This window comes from Podarcis gaigeae (genome assembly GCF_964106915.1).
Source record: "Podarcis gaigeae genome assembly, chromosome: 17".
Classification (NCBI taxonomy): domain Eukaryota; kingdom Metazoa; phylum Chordata; class Lepidosauria; order Squamata; family Lacertidae; genus Podarcis; species Podarcis gaigeae.
In genome coordinates, this window is record NC_139694.1 from 30,632,885 (window position 1) to 30,649,808 (window position 16,924).

The 16,924-nt window shown below is 40.8% G+C and overlaps 1 protein-coding gene across 1 annotated transcript in view; it reads left to right on the plus strand.

The window, feature by feature from the left end:
* The window catches only part of RIMKLB (ribosomal modification protein rimK like family member B), a 37,618-nt gene that overhangs the window by 1,506 nt on the left and 19,188 nt on the right, over positions 1 to 16,924 (plus strand). The window contains exons 2-3 of the mRNA XM_083719490.1: positions 280 to 697; positions 12,215 to 12,434. Of these exons, the coding sequence (XP_083575616.1) occupies positions 12,260 to 12,434 (175 nt within the window). The 5' untranslated portion in view covers positions 280 to 697; positions 12,215 to 12,259. The remainder of the gene's footprint in view (positions 1 to 279; positions 698 to 12,214; positions 12,435 to 16,924) is intronic.

Below are 16,924 nucleotides of genomic sequence, written 5' to 3' on the forward strand. Positions count from 1 at the left end.
GCTTCACTTCGTTTCTGTATGACAGTAGTTCCGTTTAAGACGTGGGTGTTGAATGCAAGTTTTTACTAAAGCCAAGGCACAGATTTTGTCTTTTTAACTGTATCAAAAATGTAAAGCTCTGTTAGGCCAGTTTCTTTCCCCCTTTAAAGTTGCCTTAGGTTACACAGGGCTTTAGTAATTTGAGAATTTAACCATGTAGTTTGTCTTCTGTTGTACACCACTGTGTTAAGCTTTAAGTGTAGTAAACTAACCTGGATCTTTTCATTCTTTTTTTCCTAGATATTGCTGGTGCCAGGTGCAGCTTTTTAAGGGGCCCAGTTCTGAGGGAGCAGAAACACAAGAGGAGTTTACTGTACTTTGAATCCTCAGAATCTAAGATTCTTTTTTATCAACCTTCATTAGAGGGAGGAGGAATATAAAACCTGTCCCCCCACATTTCTTTACTCTTCAGAGCAGTAGTTAGGCATCACTCATTGAGGTACCAGGATAATACAGTTCACATGACAGCTTCTTTCTTATGGAGGCTCTGTGACCAAACCAAGCTTGAAGAGCTAAAAGGCACGGAGAGGACTTGATTACCTCCCTGGGGTGGGGTGGGGAGAAAGAGAGAAGGTCCCAAGAAAAGCCTCTTTGCATTGAAGGAAGATTGAAGCAACAGTCTCTGGATATTGCTGCTCTTCCCACCCCCAAGCGTTGGGTAAGTTACACTACCATTATTCACTTATTCATTCACTCTGTTCTGTTTCACTCCACCTCCACTCTACTATGTGGTGAAGAGACGTGCCTCAATATGGTGAGCGGGGTGGTGGTGGGGAAGCAGGGATGATTGTGTGTGTTAGTGTAAAACATTGAAAAGAGGGGTTGTATCTCTTGCCTTGTGCATTACAAGTTTGGGGTTTATGTGCTGTTTATGTGGAAATAGCTGGCACCTGCAAAAAGGAATGGGTGTGCAGAGACTTGTATCATCTCATAAGGGGATGACTCTTAGTATAATGGTACAAAAAATAAGGATGAGTTGTACAAGTGAGTGGAAAAAAAATCACACACACACACACACACACACACACACACCAAATGCATGGGAGGACACACAAAATGAGTTGGAAGATTAAGCAATGTTTTATGGTTCTGCAGTTGGACAAACATAGTAGCTGAAACAGTCCTTTCTCTCCAGACTGGTGTCCTTTGCAAATAAAAAAGGAATGCAGAGTAGTGGTGGTATTGATGTGCAGATGCTTTCAAAGAAGTGTGTAGTTTATCACCTGGCTGCAGTGGCTGTTTCTATAATGGAGAGAGGATGAACAGCCAGAATATGCAGCCCAGGTTGTGTTAACGCTTGCTCAATTTCAAATTGTGCTTCATTTTATGCTTTTAATACCTTGTGAAAGGAGCCTGTAATTAATGAAAGGAAAATCAAATATTTTTTATGTTCTAAGAACCAAAATTTGCTTATACAGATGATGGAGCAGAGTTTTCAACCAATGGGGTTTGCAGTATCTGAGATGTGGTTTGGAATTGTATTTGTTTCATTGGGGTGATTCAGAGGCAATACCAAACATGATTTGGCATTATATGAACAAGCCTGGCTGGGCCCTCAGGCATGTGGACTTTGGTTTATTCTGCTGGATAAGCATAAATAATTTGCTGGTTTGGGATGAGGTGGCAAACTATGGGTTACCTCATACTAGGAAAGAAGGTTATAAATTGCTGTGCAGAAGGCACTGGAGATGGGAGGTGGAGTTTGTGAGCCTGAGGGACCAGCCAGACTCATGCACGTAATGCCAAGCCGTGTTTTGGTGTTATGTCTAAACCAACTCTTTACATGTAAGTTTTTACCTAAGTGTATTGAAATTCTGCACTTGTCCCTTCTTCCTCTGGATCTTCTCATTTTGAAGTAGTATTTTAGCTAAATTATTTTTACATTTACACAACTGGGCTGTAATTTAAATGAATATGTTGTAAGGAATTTTAATTCCATTATGTGGCAATTGACCTTTTGGGTCCTGTCCACTGTCTGGTGGTTAGTGGGATTCAATCAGGCTGACTTCTATTCCCAGCCATATAGGAAGGGTTGCTCCTGCCTAGGGGCCAAACTACATGTCACATTTGTCATATAGTTGGTCCTTGAGTGCAAGCCTTTTCTTCTAGAAATTGCTAGTGTTCATCCCCATTCCAGATTGAGAATTTGACATTAAGGAGCTTTAACCCTGTGCTATGGTCATGGTACAGATTAGCTCACACCATCTTCAGATCAGGGCCCCAGTAGAGGTCAATGGATTAAATTCTTCTGAACTCATGGCAGGATCCTTGTCCAGATTGCCCCCTGCCCACACTGGCATATGTGAAGGAAAAGTCTTGTGCCCAAGACTTGAAAATTACGTCTGGTTTGGCTTTAATCATCATAGTGGCTGAAGATTTTCCTGAAGAAAGTATGTATCATGGAATAAACAATTTAGCTTTTTAAAGTAATTTAAAAAAATAATTTTCTAGTTTCACCCCAAGAAACAAAATCCAGTGCCAGAGATATTAAGGGGTAGGGCCACCCAGACAAGGGCTGTTCAGTCCTGCCATTGAATTCTATGGGATGTAGTAAAAAATTTGGGACATAGTTGAATCGATGCGCTGCAATCAACAGAACATGTTCCTCCCCCCCACTCCAGTGGTATCATTGAGTGCATCACTTTACATGGGCCATAGTTCTATGGTAGAGCTACTCTACCATAGAGTAGAGTATCTGCATCTCCACAAATGCAGGTGATCAAAAAGATCTCTGCCAAAGGCCTCAGCACTTCTTCAGCAGCAGCTCCAAACCAAGTGTGTGTAACGGCTCGAGGCCCATCCCTGCTTTCGAGGACTAGGTAGACATAGGCAGATCTTACAGTCTCTGAATGCTCACTTTTGTATATGCTCCATTATTGGATCCATATACTCCAGTTCTGCTGCTTAGAGACTTTAATTTGTATACCTACATAAATGGCTTCTCTTGATTCCTCTCCCTATTAAATAAATATCAGTTCTTACTGCTCCCATCCTCTTAAATTGTGCACTGGTTGTTTCCCTACTTACTTTCAGAAAGCCTGGGAGCTGGAGATACTGCACACTATTTAGGTGGGCTCTGGTGTTCATACCTTTGTCAATCTCATTACTGTTTGAACCCAAGTTTCATAGTTCCCTCCACAAAAAGGGATTGCTGGTAGCAGTGCATTTTTCATAACAAAATGGGGTGCTGGTATTGATATATTGATAAAAGTGCCGTGGGCGCCAGCACAAAATGGCTGCCATATGCAGCAAAAAAAGAATACTGTTGCAAAAAAAGCCCTTCTGGTAATCATAATAATAAATTTTATTTATATCCCGCCCTCCCCAGCCGAAGCTGGGCTCAGGGCGGCTAACAACACTCAAAATAATCCAACATTCTAAAAACATTCATTATAAAATTAATTAAAATCAAATCAAAATCAAATTGATGGCAAAGAAATCAGGGGTTATGCTTAATTCACGCTTATAGGTGACTGGCTGTCATTCATTCCCATGGACACTCAAGGATAATATTGCAGCACAGACAAAACCTCTCTACAAACCAAGACAATTGGGCTGAATTTCATCCACAATACCCCATTGTAGTTACACAAAGTCTCTGCAGAGATCCATTGCCCCATCACCAGAATCTCGTGTTCTTATGACTATGCAATGTATACTATGCCTATTGTGATGGATGTTGTGCACTAGTGTTGTACAGTAGTTTATATTGACTAATTCAGGATGCATTCTAGTGATAAAACACTCTTTCTTACTTTGATAATAGTCGCTTGCAGTATACAAGACAGCATTAAAACATGTTTGTTTAAGCAAGCCTATCTAGACATGTAAGAAGTTAAATGTGTTTTAATCTGTTTTTTGTTGATTCTAGTTAGGTTTGTTTTAGGTTTTTCTAAAACACCTGTTTTTATCTGTCTTTTATTGATATTTTTTGTAAACCACTTTGAGGTTTCGTTACAATCAAGTGGTTTACAAATTTTGTTAAAGAATAAAATAGTGCAATGCAATGAGGTTAGGTAAAGGCTACTGTAGATTGTTTTCTTAACAGGATATTCATGCCATTTTGCTTCCGCCTCAGTGGAAAGGAAAGATACAAAATATACATGGAAACTCACAAAAATAAATAAATTACTATATTCAGTTTAAGTAGATGCTTGTGAATCCTGGAACTGGGTCTGTCTCAAGTAGTAGGCAAAGAACTAATGCTGATTTTTCTCCTCACCCATCCCCCTTATTTTTCCACAGACAATTAAGGAATAGGTCACAATCACAAATCACATGCCTTAGATCTCATACCAAGTGGTGTACATTTTATAAATTGCCTTCAGGTCTAGTGGTGAAAAACATCTGGAAACATCTTACTCATTTTTGTTGCCTGGCATAGAAAAGGAATACTTGATTTTGTTTTATTTGGTAAAAAAATTACAGCTTATGGCTGCTGCATGTTAAGGTTGAGAAACAATACTATGTGATTGAAAAATTGCTGCAAGAGCTCCATATAAAATCTGTTTGGTTGCATTCTTGCTGCAAAATCTCATACTGCAGACAGAAGAAGTTAGGTCAGAACAATAGTTCCTGCGCGTAGAGGGTGGTATATAAATTCAATAAATAATAATAATAATAACAGTTCCTTCTGTTCTTGTCAGTTAAAAGGAGACAGAAAAATGGCTTGATGGTCCACGGAGACTAGGTTCTCCAATGTTTGCACCATTGTTGTCTTAAAGCAGACTGGTTATATGGGTATAGGCTTGAAAATGTTTCTTGTATATAAAAAGCAGATTTGCAGGTCTCTAGCTACTCTTAAGATGGCCATTTTGATGTATTTAATGCTCACTTTATAAGGACTAGACTGCAAGAGATAACTGCCTTATCCAGTGCAGTCAAAATTCCACAATAGTGCTCTTAGTGGCTTGTGACAGCAATAAGCTAGGCTTTTTAGAGACCAGGTGACCATTTGTGTTGTGATCTTTTGATAGCGAACTGCTTTTTATGTTCCCATTCAGCTTTGTACTCCAAGCACAAGATCACAGCCTTAAACTCTTTAATCCAGAGAATACATAACACTCACTGACCTGAACTTTCAACAACTATTGTGACTTTGAATTTGTGCAGTACCTATAAAAAGGTCTGAAAAGTGGGAGTGGAGTCACTATTTAGCTAGTTGGATTATTATTGTGGAATAACTAATAACTAATTCTTCAGTAGGTGTCAATAGTGCGACCTAGGTGTGTATTAACCTCTGAGGACAACTTTGGGTTTGGTCCCCATATGTTTCTGCTAAACACATCAGTATAGTGAGCAGCATTTTTGCATGAAGATTATATATGGGAAGTGTTGTATGCAAATGCAAGAAGGTATCTCTCCCACCTTTTTAATGTTTAAACCAGCTTAAACTCAACCAAGCAAGAACAGACCAGCCTTAAAACCTCCTGAGTCATCTTAACTACAGTTGCAGGAAAGTGTGGCAATGTCAGTGTGAGGCATGGTGTCTGCAACTATGAGTGTATTTAAACAGAGCCTTAAGGTGACACAAGTTTCTAGTGAAGGACAGATAAAGAGAGGCTTTGTGAGTGACTTTATTCATTTTAAGTAGCTGAGGCTTGTAGTAGGGTGGGAGGCATGGCAGAATTAACTACACTTTGCTTCTACAGTGGAACCTCGTGTTACGTACTATCCCCCTTGTGAACGCTGCGGGTTACGAGCTCCGCTAACCCGGAAGTAGATGCTCCTGGTTGCGGCCTTTGCCCCGAGATGCGAGCGGAAGTCGTGCGTCGGCAGCAGCAGGAGGTGCCATTAGTGAAAGCGTGCCTCATGTTATGAGCGGTTTCGGGTTACAAACGGACCTCTGGAATGGATTAAATTCGTAACCGGAGGTACCACTGTATTATTTAGTTAGAAATGAAACCACTTTGTGTTGAAAACTCATTATATATATCAGGGGGTGGGGACTGAATCTGGCCAGCGGTCCAGGTCATTATTTCCCCTCCCTATGCGGATAAAATTTAGTAAGGGGACAGAGCCATTCACACAGCAAACACTTGACATCATGGTGATGCCAGGTAACTTTTTATTACCTGCAGGGGCCTTCAAAAGCCCATTTAAAAGTGCTGTTTTTGCCCTGCATTTTTAATAGGGCTTTGTGCCTGGACACCCTTTTTATATTGAGCTGGGCTTTCATCTGTCCCATGCCTGGTGCCTCATATGACAACCGATGCAGGGCAACTGGACATGACTTGGCTGAAATGGTGAAGCTTGGTAGATCTAATTAGGTCCCAGGGCTGGCAGTCCCCCATCATATATTTTATCATAATAATGTTTATACCAAACTTGCAAGTTAGGCTATTTTTTATTATTATCCCCTTTTAGTTCCTGTTTATTGCTTCCTGGTTTGTCCAATAGTGCAGCAAGTGTGTTAGGCATACAGTGTGATCCATGATTGGGGAAACCCGTAGTCTGTGAGCTAAATAAGGTCAAGCAGGTGTCCTAATCTGGTGTGTGGAGTTGTTTCTCCCAAACCATCCTCCCCTGGCCGTAATACCATATACAATATCAGGTGGGAGGCAGGTGAAGGTGTGGCCCTCACTTGGAAGTTCGTTTCCAAGTGACTTCTATTAGGAACACACTTCAGAGGTGTAAAAAAAACCCGTGCATGTCAGCGGAGCACATGCAAGCCTTCTTTGCCTCTTTGTGAGGCATTTTGTCTTTATGATGTTTGGGGGATACTTCTGGGTTTCAATGTATAGTGGTACCTCGGGTTAAATACTTAATTCGTTCCAGAGGTCTGTTCTTAACCTGAAACTGTTCTTAACCTGAAGCACCACTTTAGCTAATGGGGCCTGCTGCTGCCGCTGCGCCACCAGAGCATGATTTCTGTTCTCATCCTGAAGCAAAGTTCTTAACCCGAGGTACTATTTCTGGGTTAGCAGAGTCTGTAACCTGAAGCGTATATAACCCGAGGTACCACTACGTGCACATTATTCAGACATGCCTAAATTAGTCATTAGCTATAATCTGACATTATTATCCACCTGTCAAACTTGGCCTGCAGGGTTTGGGCAGATAAAGATCTTGGCACACCAGAGAGAAAAGGCTTCCCACTGCCAGAGTAGTTCATTGTTGTCCCAGAAGATGGTTTGATGAGCTTTGGGGAGGTACTGGCACTGCACTGTTCAGTGGCATGAATGAAGCAGTGGAGGAACAGGTGGGCAGACAAATAAGGAATAGAAACTCTTCCGTTATGAGCTGTTCTCAGCACACACTCACAAGAGATTTAGGATTTTTTGCTGGAGTCCGTGTGTGTGTTCATTATGAATATGTGTTCCTACCTGTAACTTCATGCCCAGCAAGAGGTTCGCACATCAGAGGAATAAAGAAAGACTGGTTTATTGCATGAAATAAAAGGAGCATACATGAAATAAAAAAAGCCTCTGGCTGATGAACATCTTACACCCTTTTAAAATGAGTTTATGGGATGGGGGTTATTGGGTTTTTTGTTATTTTTTTATCAGGTATTTTGTGTTTTTATATTTTTATGTTGAGAACATCCTCGAGAGCTACGAATAAAGGATGGCATACAAATTTAATAGTTATAATTATAATAATGGATGCTGCTTCGGGCAGCAAGGCGACATATAAGTGAGTAGCAAATCATACAGTACATACCCACCTTGATCTTAAAGAGTAAAAAAAAATCCCTAACCACACAAAAGCCTGAAGAATAGGCACAGCAATTTGCCACAAACTCACATTAAAAGTAGAGAGAAAAAGGGGAAGGTATCCCTAAGAGGAACCCAACTCAGGAATGAGAGATCTATCCCTTTTGCATGAGAGTTGAGCTCTCTCCATTTGATTTACTGTACCAGCAAGGCTACAGCATCTCTCTCACTTGTTTCTTGGTCCATGGTCAGGTGATGCATGAAGCTGGTCCTTGAGAGTAAAGTCACAGTCCCATTAGAGCCTGTGAGCTACCCAGCAATTGCAAATCTGGAATTTTAAGTACAATTTTCTACCAATGCACTCTTATGGAGAGGGGAGGGGTCTTTCTGGATGAGTATTCCTTTGTACCATTGTTTACTTACTACAAGTTCCTGTCTGTCTATCATTTTGTTTACCTTACCCATTTTGAAATCTAAAGGTCATGATCCTCCTGCAAAACAACTGGTTATCTTGCATGTTTCCTCAACCATTTTTTTCCTGTTTGCTTTTTATTAGTTTTCTTACTTGATGAACAAACACACACAGTAAAATAGTAAAATGACAAAAACAACCAAAATGGAATACACACACACACACACACACACACACACACACACAACCAACCAACCATAAATCCATAAGTTCTTACATACGGATTTATGTCACCATATTCTTTAATCCCAATTCCTTTTGTTCTCTAATAGACTTTTGTCTGCCTCAACCCTGGTCTATTTTGTCTATTTGTTAAACTGCTCCTTTTATCCTTCCTTCATTTACACAGTTTCCCATGTACCATACTTGTAATCCATGTTGTGATTTGTGAAAATTAATCAAAGCAACTCCAGGTTTTGACTTGGGGACACTGTTTTTTTTTAGATAATCTCTGTAAATTTCCCATTCCTTTTGGAATTTTTGATTAGGCTGTCTCCTAATAGCAACCGTCATTTTTGCTAGTTTGAGATAATCAAATAATTTATCCTTCCATTCCTTTTTTGTTGGTATGATTTCACTTTTCCAATTTCTAGCTATTAATATTTTTTCTGCCGTTGTTGCATATAAGAATATTCTCTTTTTTTCATTTGGGATATTTGAATCTAAAATGCCCCAAAGGAAAGCTTCTGATTTCTTTATAAAGGTTTGCCTAAACCTTTTTTTTTAGCTCCTCATATATAATATCCCAGAAGTTCTTAATTTTTTTGCAACCCCATCACATGTGAAACAGTGTCCCTTCTGCCTGTTTACACCTCCAGCAAGTATTAGATTTTGCGCGCATGCGCATGCGGCGAAACCCGGAAGCAACCCTTTCCAGTACTTCCAGGTCTCCGCAAAACATAACATGAAAGAACATAACATGAGGTATGACTGTACCTTATATAGCTTCCTTATAGCATGTTTCCTCAATCATGACCTTTTGGAGGAAGATGCAATTGTCCATGCAAAACCTGATAGTTCATTACAGGAGATGATCATTTGTTGCGTTCGCAAAGTAAAGGAAGGATTGGGCCCTGATTAAAAACAAGACACAAGGCTTTGACCAGCAAGGCTTTCTGAGAAAGTGCATACACCACACCCCTCGCCAGGCCATTTTATTAGCAAAAGAATCTTTTACACAGTGCTTGTAAGAACCAATCATATTTCCTCTGAGCATTTCATCAAACCCCACGTGGGGAGAAAGTTAAACTACTAAAACTAATTAAGCACAAATATTTCTGGGGTAAATAAGTTGAGAACTACAAAGGGGTGGTAAATAAGTTGAGAACTACAAAGAAGAGCATCTGGCAACCCCCGGAGGTAATAAACAATCAATACATATGATAAAGAGGATGGCCAGGAGGATAGCAATCAGTATCACCTTCATGTGAGATCTGTTTCCTGGCCCTAAGATTAACATCCTAAGATTAATATACATTAGAGAGCTACTTCAAATAAGCTTGCCCACAATCTTTATGGCCCAGGATGCCTGCCTGGCGAAGCAACTGCTCAGCTGCTGTGTATGTGACATGTGAGGGGAGAGAAAAGGGCTGTAGAGGCAAAAGGGCATCAAAAGGACATGAATGTAGAATCTTATGGGATTTAATCAGAAATTATCGTCAATATATCAAACCCAGTCAACACAATGTCTTCATCGTGGACACGATGGCTTGATGTATATTTTATAATTCCTCATGGTAATCCCATCTGATCCCTACAATCATTAAACTTCGGGGGTGAGATGGAATTAATGAACTGATTTTTACATTAAGAATTAGGAGATCAGGATATGTACTCATGCCTTCCAGGTCATGTTTAAGATAAAGGTAGCTCATAATGGGGCTCTCTCTTTATATCCACAGAAAAAGTTCAGATTCACACCCATTGTTACACTTGCTGCTCCCCTATGCTACAGGAGCTGGGGACGCGGGTGGCGCTGTGGGTAAAGCCTCAGCACCTAGGACTTGCCGATCATCAGGTCGGCGGTTCAAATCCCCGTGGCGGGGTGCGCTCCCGTCGCTCGGTCCCAGCGCCTGCCAACCTAGCAGTTCGAAAGCACCCCGGGATGCAAGTAGATAAATAGGGACCGCTTACTAGTGGGAAGGTAAACGGCGTTTCCGTGTGCTCCGCTGGCTCGTCAGATGCAGCTTGTCACGCTGGCCACGTGACCCGGAAGTGTCTCTGGACAGCACTGGCCCCCGGCCTCTTAAGTGAGATGGGCGCACAACCCTAGAGTCGGACACGACTGGCCCGTACGGGCAGGGGTACCTTTACCTTTTTATGCTACAGGAAACACACACGAGTGTACTATTACATGCTGGCATGTATGCAGCAAACACTCCTCGTGTGTGTGTTTGCGCGCGCGCGCGCGCACACACACACACACACACACACACTTAGTAGCAGTAACTATGCATGAATGCATGCAGCAGGAGCACATATGTTATCCTCTTGTACACATGGGATGTTGCTCCCATTTGGCCTAATTTCATACAGGTGGAGGAGCCTGGAAAGGGCAAGGGGGAAGCCTAAATGGAAGGAGGAGCAGGAAGCCCTCTGGCAAGAACAATCAGTCACTTTCTCTAGCATATTGTTAGGCAGGTAGGAAGGAAGAATGTGGGGTAAGCAGGGAGAAAGTGAGCTAACCTTGCCCCAATGTTGGCTCTGGCTTCTCCCACCATCAACATGTGACCCTTGATAGAGCAGGAACAGGGAACTTTTTTTTTCTAACTATTGACATTCAGTACTATAGTCTGCCCAAGTCATTGCTGGGTCATTTTCTCTTGGAGAAACAGGTTTCACTTGGTCTCAGTCTGACATTCAGACATGTTGCATAATTTGCCCTTAGATCAGTTGACAGTGATTAAAATGAGCATCGAAACTTGTAACTGTAGGAATCCACACTGGATTTGCAAACCAGTGAAAGCGACAGGCCTGCATTATATTTGATTTAAAAAATACAACACATAATTTAAACATTTCAAATGAGGATTTGGTTGGCAGGAAGAGAATATGTATGATCCTTGGACCTCAGTACAGAAACTCAGCCATTTTCTTTAGAACTTTCTTTGCCAAATTATACCTCTCATCAAGTTGAGTCTTCGTGTCAGATTTCATACCAATATGACAAACTGTATTTGATTTTTAAGATTTTTATTATAAAACCTAAGAGTGTTGAAAAGCCAATACATCTTAAACTATAGGGCAACTTCCGCAGTTCTGTAATAAAACCCACTTTCAGGTTTCTGACTTTTGTCACACTCCAGCATGACCAAGAAAGGGTGCCTGTGGTGGGGCTGTACAGATAGGGGTACATCTCATTCTTGTTGCCCCACTTTCTGTGTTGAAATGAAAATGTCTGACTGCCAGTCAGGCGTCCTTTCATTATATGGGCCCTTTCACCAACCTACCCCCACCTTAGTATTAAATCCTTGAGATATTTCATACTAGGTTTGGCATGTATGGTTCATGGAAATGATTAAATTCTCCTTAGGAACAGGGATCCTCCCTCTTCTCTTCTCCTTCCCTCTATGGTATGTGAGATTATCAGTGAAGGCATTTTTAGTAGTGTTACTAATCTTCCTGATGTTGCCATATTTTGCTGTAGAACTAAGTAAATATGTGTTGCTTGCCAATCTTAAAGCAACCAAACAGCCTAAGTAGGCCCTGGATCCTAAAAGGATACTGTCAAACATTATTTATATATGAAAAATAACTGATTGATGAAACAGTTGTATCAAAGACAGTTTAGTTAAATGTTTCAGCTTTCATCTTCCTCAGTAACACAGTTGGGATTTCAAATAGATGCTGTAAGCCAAGGTGACAGTTTTAAGAACACTCAGGATGTAATCATTCTGAGCAGTGTGGCATGTGCAAAATTGAAGTCTAGATTGAAATGGATTGAGATTAAATTGATCACATGCATTACTCGTTGTATACAAATAAATAGTAGTAAATGAGAAAGATAGAAACCTTTTTGTGTGCTAAATTTCTTTCTTTAATTTTCTAGACATTCCTTTCAAAGGAGACCTGACGTCTGTGGGACTAGTTCAAGATGTGTAGTTCGGTTGCTCCCAGGCTCTGGTTTTTAACGGATCGTCGTATTAGGGAAGACTACCCTCAACAACAAATCCTGAGAGCACTCAAGGCCAAATGTTGTGAAGAGGACCTGGACTTCCGAGCTTTGGTGATGGATGAAGTGGTCCTGACCATTGAGCAAGGAAACCTTGGTAAGAATAAAGGTTGTATGGAAAGGTGACAGTTGGGAGGACATGGTGTATCAAGCAAGTATGCCTCTGATTGCCACCTGCTGATAATTACAATTGTGAAGAGTGAGATGGCACTCAGGTCCTGTTTTCAGACCTCGTGGGGATCTGGTTGGCCACTGTGAGAACAAGATACAGTGGTACCTCGGGTTAAGTACTTAATTTGTTCCGGAGGTCCATTCTTAACCTGAAACTGTTCTTAACCTGAAGCACCATGTTAGCTAATGGGTCCTTCTGCTGCTGCTGCGCCGCCAGAGTACGATTTCTGTCCTCATCCTGAAGCAAATTTCTTAACCCTATGTAATATTTATGGGTTAGTGGAGTCTGTAACCTGAAGCGTATGTAACCTGAAGTGTATGTAACCCGAGGTATCACTGTACTAGACGGGCCATTGGCCTGATCTTTCAGGCACTAATGCCTTTGCCTGTGAGGTGTTAAATTATAAATGCCAACAAGCAAAACTGAGAAAAGTTTGTTTCATTTCAAATTGTGTTGTCGTATTTTTCTGCCTGAGTGCTGTTTCAAGGCTGAGCGTCAACTCTTTAAAAATTAGTGGCTTAAGCACAGCCTCCTTTGCCAATGCTTTGGGGGATTTAAGAGAGATTATTTGCCCCAATCTACCATGTGTACAGTCAGGTTGTCAAGTGCTCTAGAGGCCCTCTGAGTACTGAGTGTTGGGTGGAAGCAGTTGCAGAGATTAAAGCTTCACTCACTGCAAAGGCTTTGCATGTACTCCCTGATATTGCTACACATTAATTTTAAAATTGAGGCTGAGACATAGACTTCCATGCGACTCTACACCAGGGTGGATTGTGTCCCTTTTTCCACTGCTGCACCTGCAGAATTCTTAGTAGCAGATAAAAAATTGCTGAAACTAGATCATGCCACCAGTGTCTACAGAGACTTTCACAGTACAAATAACTTAGGTTTCCAATTCTGTTCTGACTCCTGTGATTCTTATGGCAACATTTCCAAAGTCCATGGGCATGGCTCTACTCCAGCCCAATTGTTTTATGAGAAAGGATGAGGACTTTACTATGCAGACCTTCAGCTTGGATATGAACTTCAACTCTGACTTCTTTATACGTAACACAGCAGGGTTGGGCAGCCACAGGGGCCTCCCTGACAAGCATCATTACTTGTCTCACCTCTCCTCTACTACAGTTAGGCTTGCAAAAACCCTTCTGTTTGTTGTTTTTTGCCAGCCTAATTGCCATAGGGCTAATCAGGAAGGGGGGTTGCAGTTGATGAGGGAAGTGTTAAACTCTCCCTGCAAACCTCACTGAAAATGCCGTCCTTGCTGCAATTTGGGTTGGAAGAAGTAAGCTTAATTGTTTGTGGGTAGGTAGGTTTGTAATTCAAACACAGTTTGTGGTTCACATGATGATGTCCTCCTTGCTGCACTTTGGAGATGTGGTGTCTTGTTTCTGTTACCCTGAGCTCTTGGAAGGGACATCAGGATCATTCCTGTACCCCTTTTCCTTCACCATGTTCCTGAAGAAATCAGGAAGATCATGCTCCCCAGAGGTGCCTAGGGCACCAACTGCTGTGAGCAACTTTGTCATCCACTGTTCCACACAGCTTTAAAATGGGAAAAAAAATTAAGATCTATCTACAAAAATATTGTAAATTATATGAATGTTAAGGAGGATGCTAGAATGTAAACAATTGGGCACCATTGAGATAGAGGAAGTGATATATGAAGATAAGTTAAATTTAAGAAAAGACAAATTTTTGGAAAATTTTTAAGTTATATTTAATTTTTAAAGATTTGAATAAAGGATATTAAAAATTAGAGATACAATATTGGAAAATAAGAATCGAAATAAGGGGATAAATTTGCTGGAAAAATTTTTTTGGCTAGGAACACAGGAGCGGGTGATGTGAGGGAGTCCAAAGAAGTTAAGAAGATTATGTTAAAAGATATGCTATATGGTATTGTTTATTGGAATTGTAACTAAATTAAAAAATTGCTAATAAATATATTATAAATAAAATAAAATGGGAGTAGGCATCTACAAAATAATAAAATAGTAATATTGGAAATAGTAATATTGGAAATAGTAATATTGGAAAGAAGCTTTTATTACAGAACCACTTAGATACAAGCAGAGCTTATTTGCTAAAAATGGTTTTGTGGATGAAATGGCATAATTAGGGAGTGGCTTTGTAAAGATGGTGCCATTGTAGGACAATTGTAAATAAGAGGCGTTCATTTGATTCCTGCATTACGGGGGTTTGGACTAGATGACCCTTGGGTCCCTTCCAACTCTACGATTCTTTGTACAAAGTAAACAGGCCTTTGCTATGTGAAGCTAGAGCTGAGCAGCTGCCCCTTTACAGCCATTGCAGTTGCATGGCAAATTGTCACCACCTGGGGGTATTTCCAGTCAGTCACTGCAGTGAAGAATGTGCTTGTGGCAAGGTTGCTTAGACAGGGGAGGATAAAGGACAGCTGAAGAGGAAGAAGAATCTTGTGTGACAGGCTTGCCAGATTACAAAATGGATGCATGGCTAATGAATTGAACCTGGAGCTCTGGAATGAAGTGAAGACAGTTGGGAGATGGTCTTGCATAATTGTATTCTCCATATAATCTCTACTGCCTCATCGGTTTTTACTATCTTTTAAATGTGTGTTGAATTTTAGAAAATGTTAAATACACATGTATTTGTGGCTGTAGTGGCCAGGGATTGTTCCTGTACTTGTCTCTCCTACAGGGAAATTTGATGTTTGTGCATGGAACTGCATTCAAAACTCCCATTGTTCTAGGCACATTTTGCAACAGGGAATTTGATTAGTGAGAGCAGTTTCTGAGCTTTGGGCACAGTGCTGCACCTAAAATTTCAGATTAAAACTGCCTCCCCACTTCCAGCTACTCTCTGAAGATTGGAGAAGGGACCCTCTTAAGAATATTAGTGGGGTGGGCAGGAGAAGGGCTAGACCATATGAAAAGTGATAGAATATTTTAGCTGCAGTTCATTCATTTTCAGCTTTGTATTTTTATTATTAAAAAGTGCACCTAGACATTTTTTTGTTGCACCCATAACCTAGGTTTAATGTGCCATTTAGCTCCTAGCTTTCATATCTCTGTTTCTAAAACTGGCATGGAATGGTCACAGCTGTGGTGTGGCAGGAGGGCAGGCATTACAATTGATGCACCTTGGAGTAATTCAAGTCTGCTATGCAAGCAAAACAGGACAATTTCAGTTTTACTGTTAATATAGCAAAGAGCTCACCACCTCAAATCTTCTTGCAGCAGTATAGTATAGATGGTCCTGCATGTTGTTATCTGGCCATCTTGTACAATCTCATACTAATTTTTTTGTCAGTGAAATACAGTAAAAGTAATCTGCCAAAGGTTTGTTTGAGAGAACAAGTTTGTATGTCTGACTCAAGTGAGTTTTATGAATGAGTAGAGAGTTGAATTTACGTTTCCCTGGTCTAAGTCAAAACAGTCTATCTGTCAAACCAAACGTGACACTCTCAAGGCAGAGGCCAGAGCTTAGTGATTGAGTTTCCTGGTTCAGTCCCTGGCATCTTGCATTAAATTATCTCAGGAAGCAGAGCTATATGTTCAAATTTCTAGAGGTACTATTTGCATGTGAAAGCACTAAGTTACAACAATGGAAACAGGTTTCCTACTCTAGCAACTCTGATTGTGTTCCTGCACCATGCAGAAAACTCATTTTCAAAAATATCTTGATTTTCAAAAATATCACACCCACCCAGAAAGTCTGAGTTATTTTATGCAAGACAGCTGAATTCTATAATTTGCCAACTACTTTTGCTCTCAACCCTTGCATATATCTGCTTATATGAACTAGCTGAAGTGTGTTGATTGGGTGGGCCTATGGGGTGATAAATAATCTATATTTCATCAAGCTTGTCTGTAGCGCCATAACCTTCTTGAACACCTTGCTCAAGAAGTGGGTATTTGCAGCTGCACAATATCTTCTGGATCCAGGGGAGGGCCTCTTAAGGTGGGGACACACACCGCAATCTCTTTCATGGTGACAGGCACGATTATCAGACCCTCTCCCTCAAAGATGCATTTTGATCTATTTCAGTCCAGCTTTATTCCCACTTTTGGCACCAATATAGCTTTGGTTACTCCAATTGATGACTTGTATCAAGGGAGAGATGAGGGAGGTGCAACCCTATTAATCCTGCTCTTTCTCTCAGCAGCTTTTGATAACATTGACTATGGTCTTTTTCTGGAGTGACTCTGCAGGTTGTGGGTTGGGGCCTTGATAACACAGTGGTTTTGCTTCTGCCTTCTTGGTCATTTTCATAGAGTAACAGTGGGTAATATTTGATTGACCCCATTGCTGGGTCCTTTGAAACATTGTAAGGCTCTATCCTGCCTCCCATGCTGTTTAACAACTATATGAATTTGTTGGGGGCAGCTATTGGGGTTTTACAGGCCAGTGTCATCAGCATTCTGATGACACTA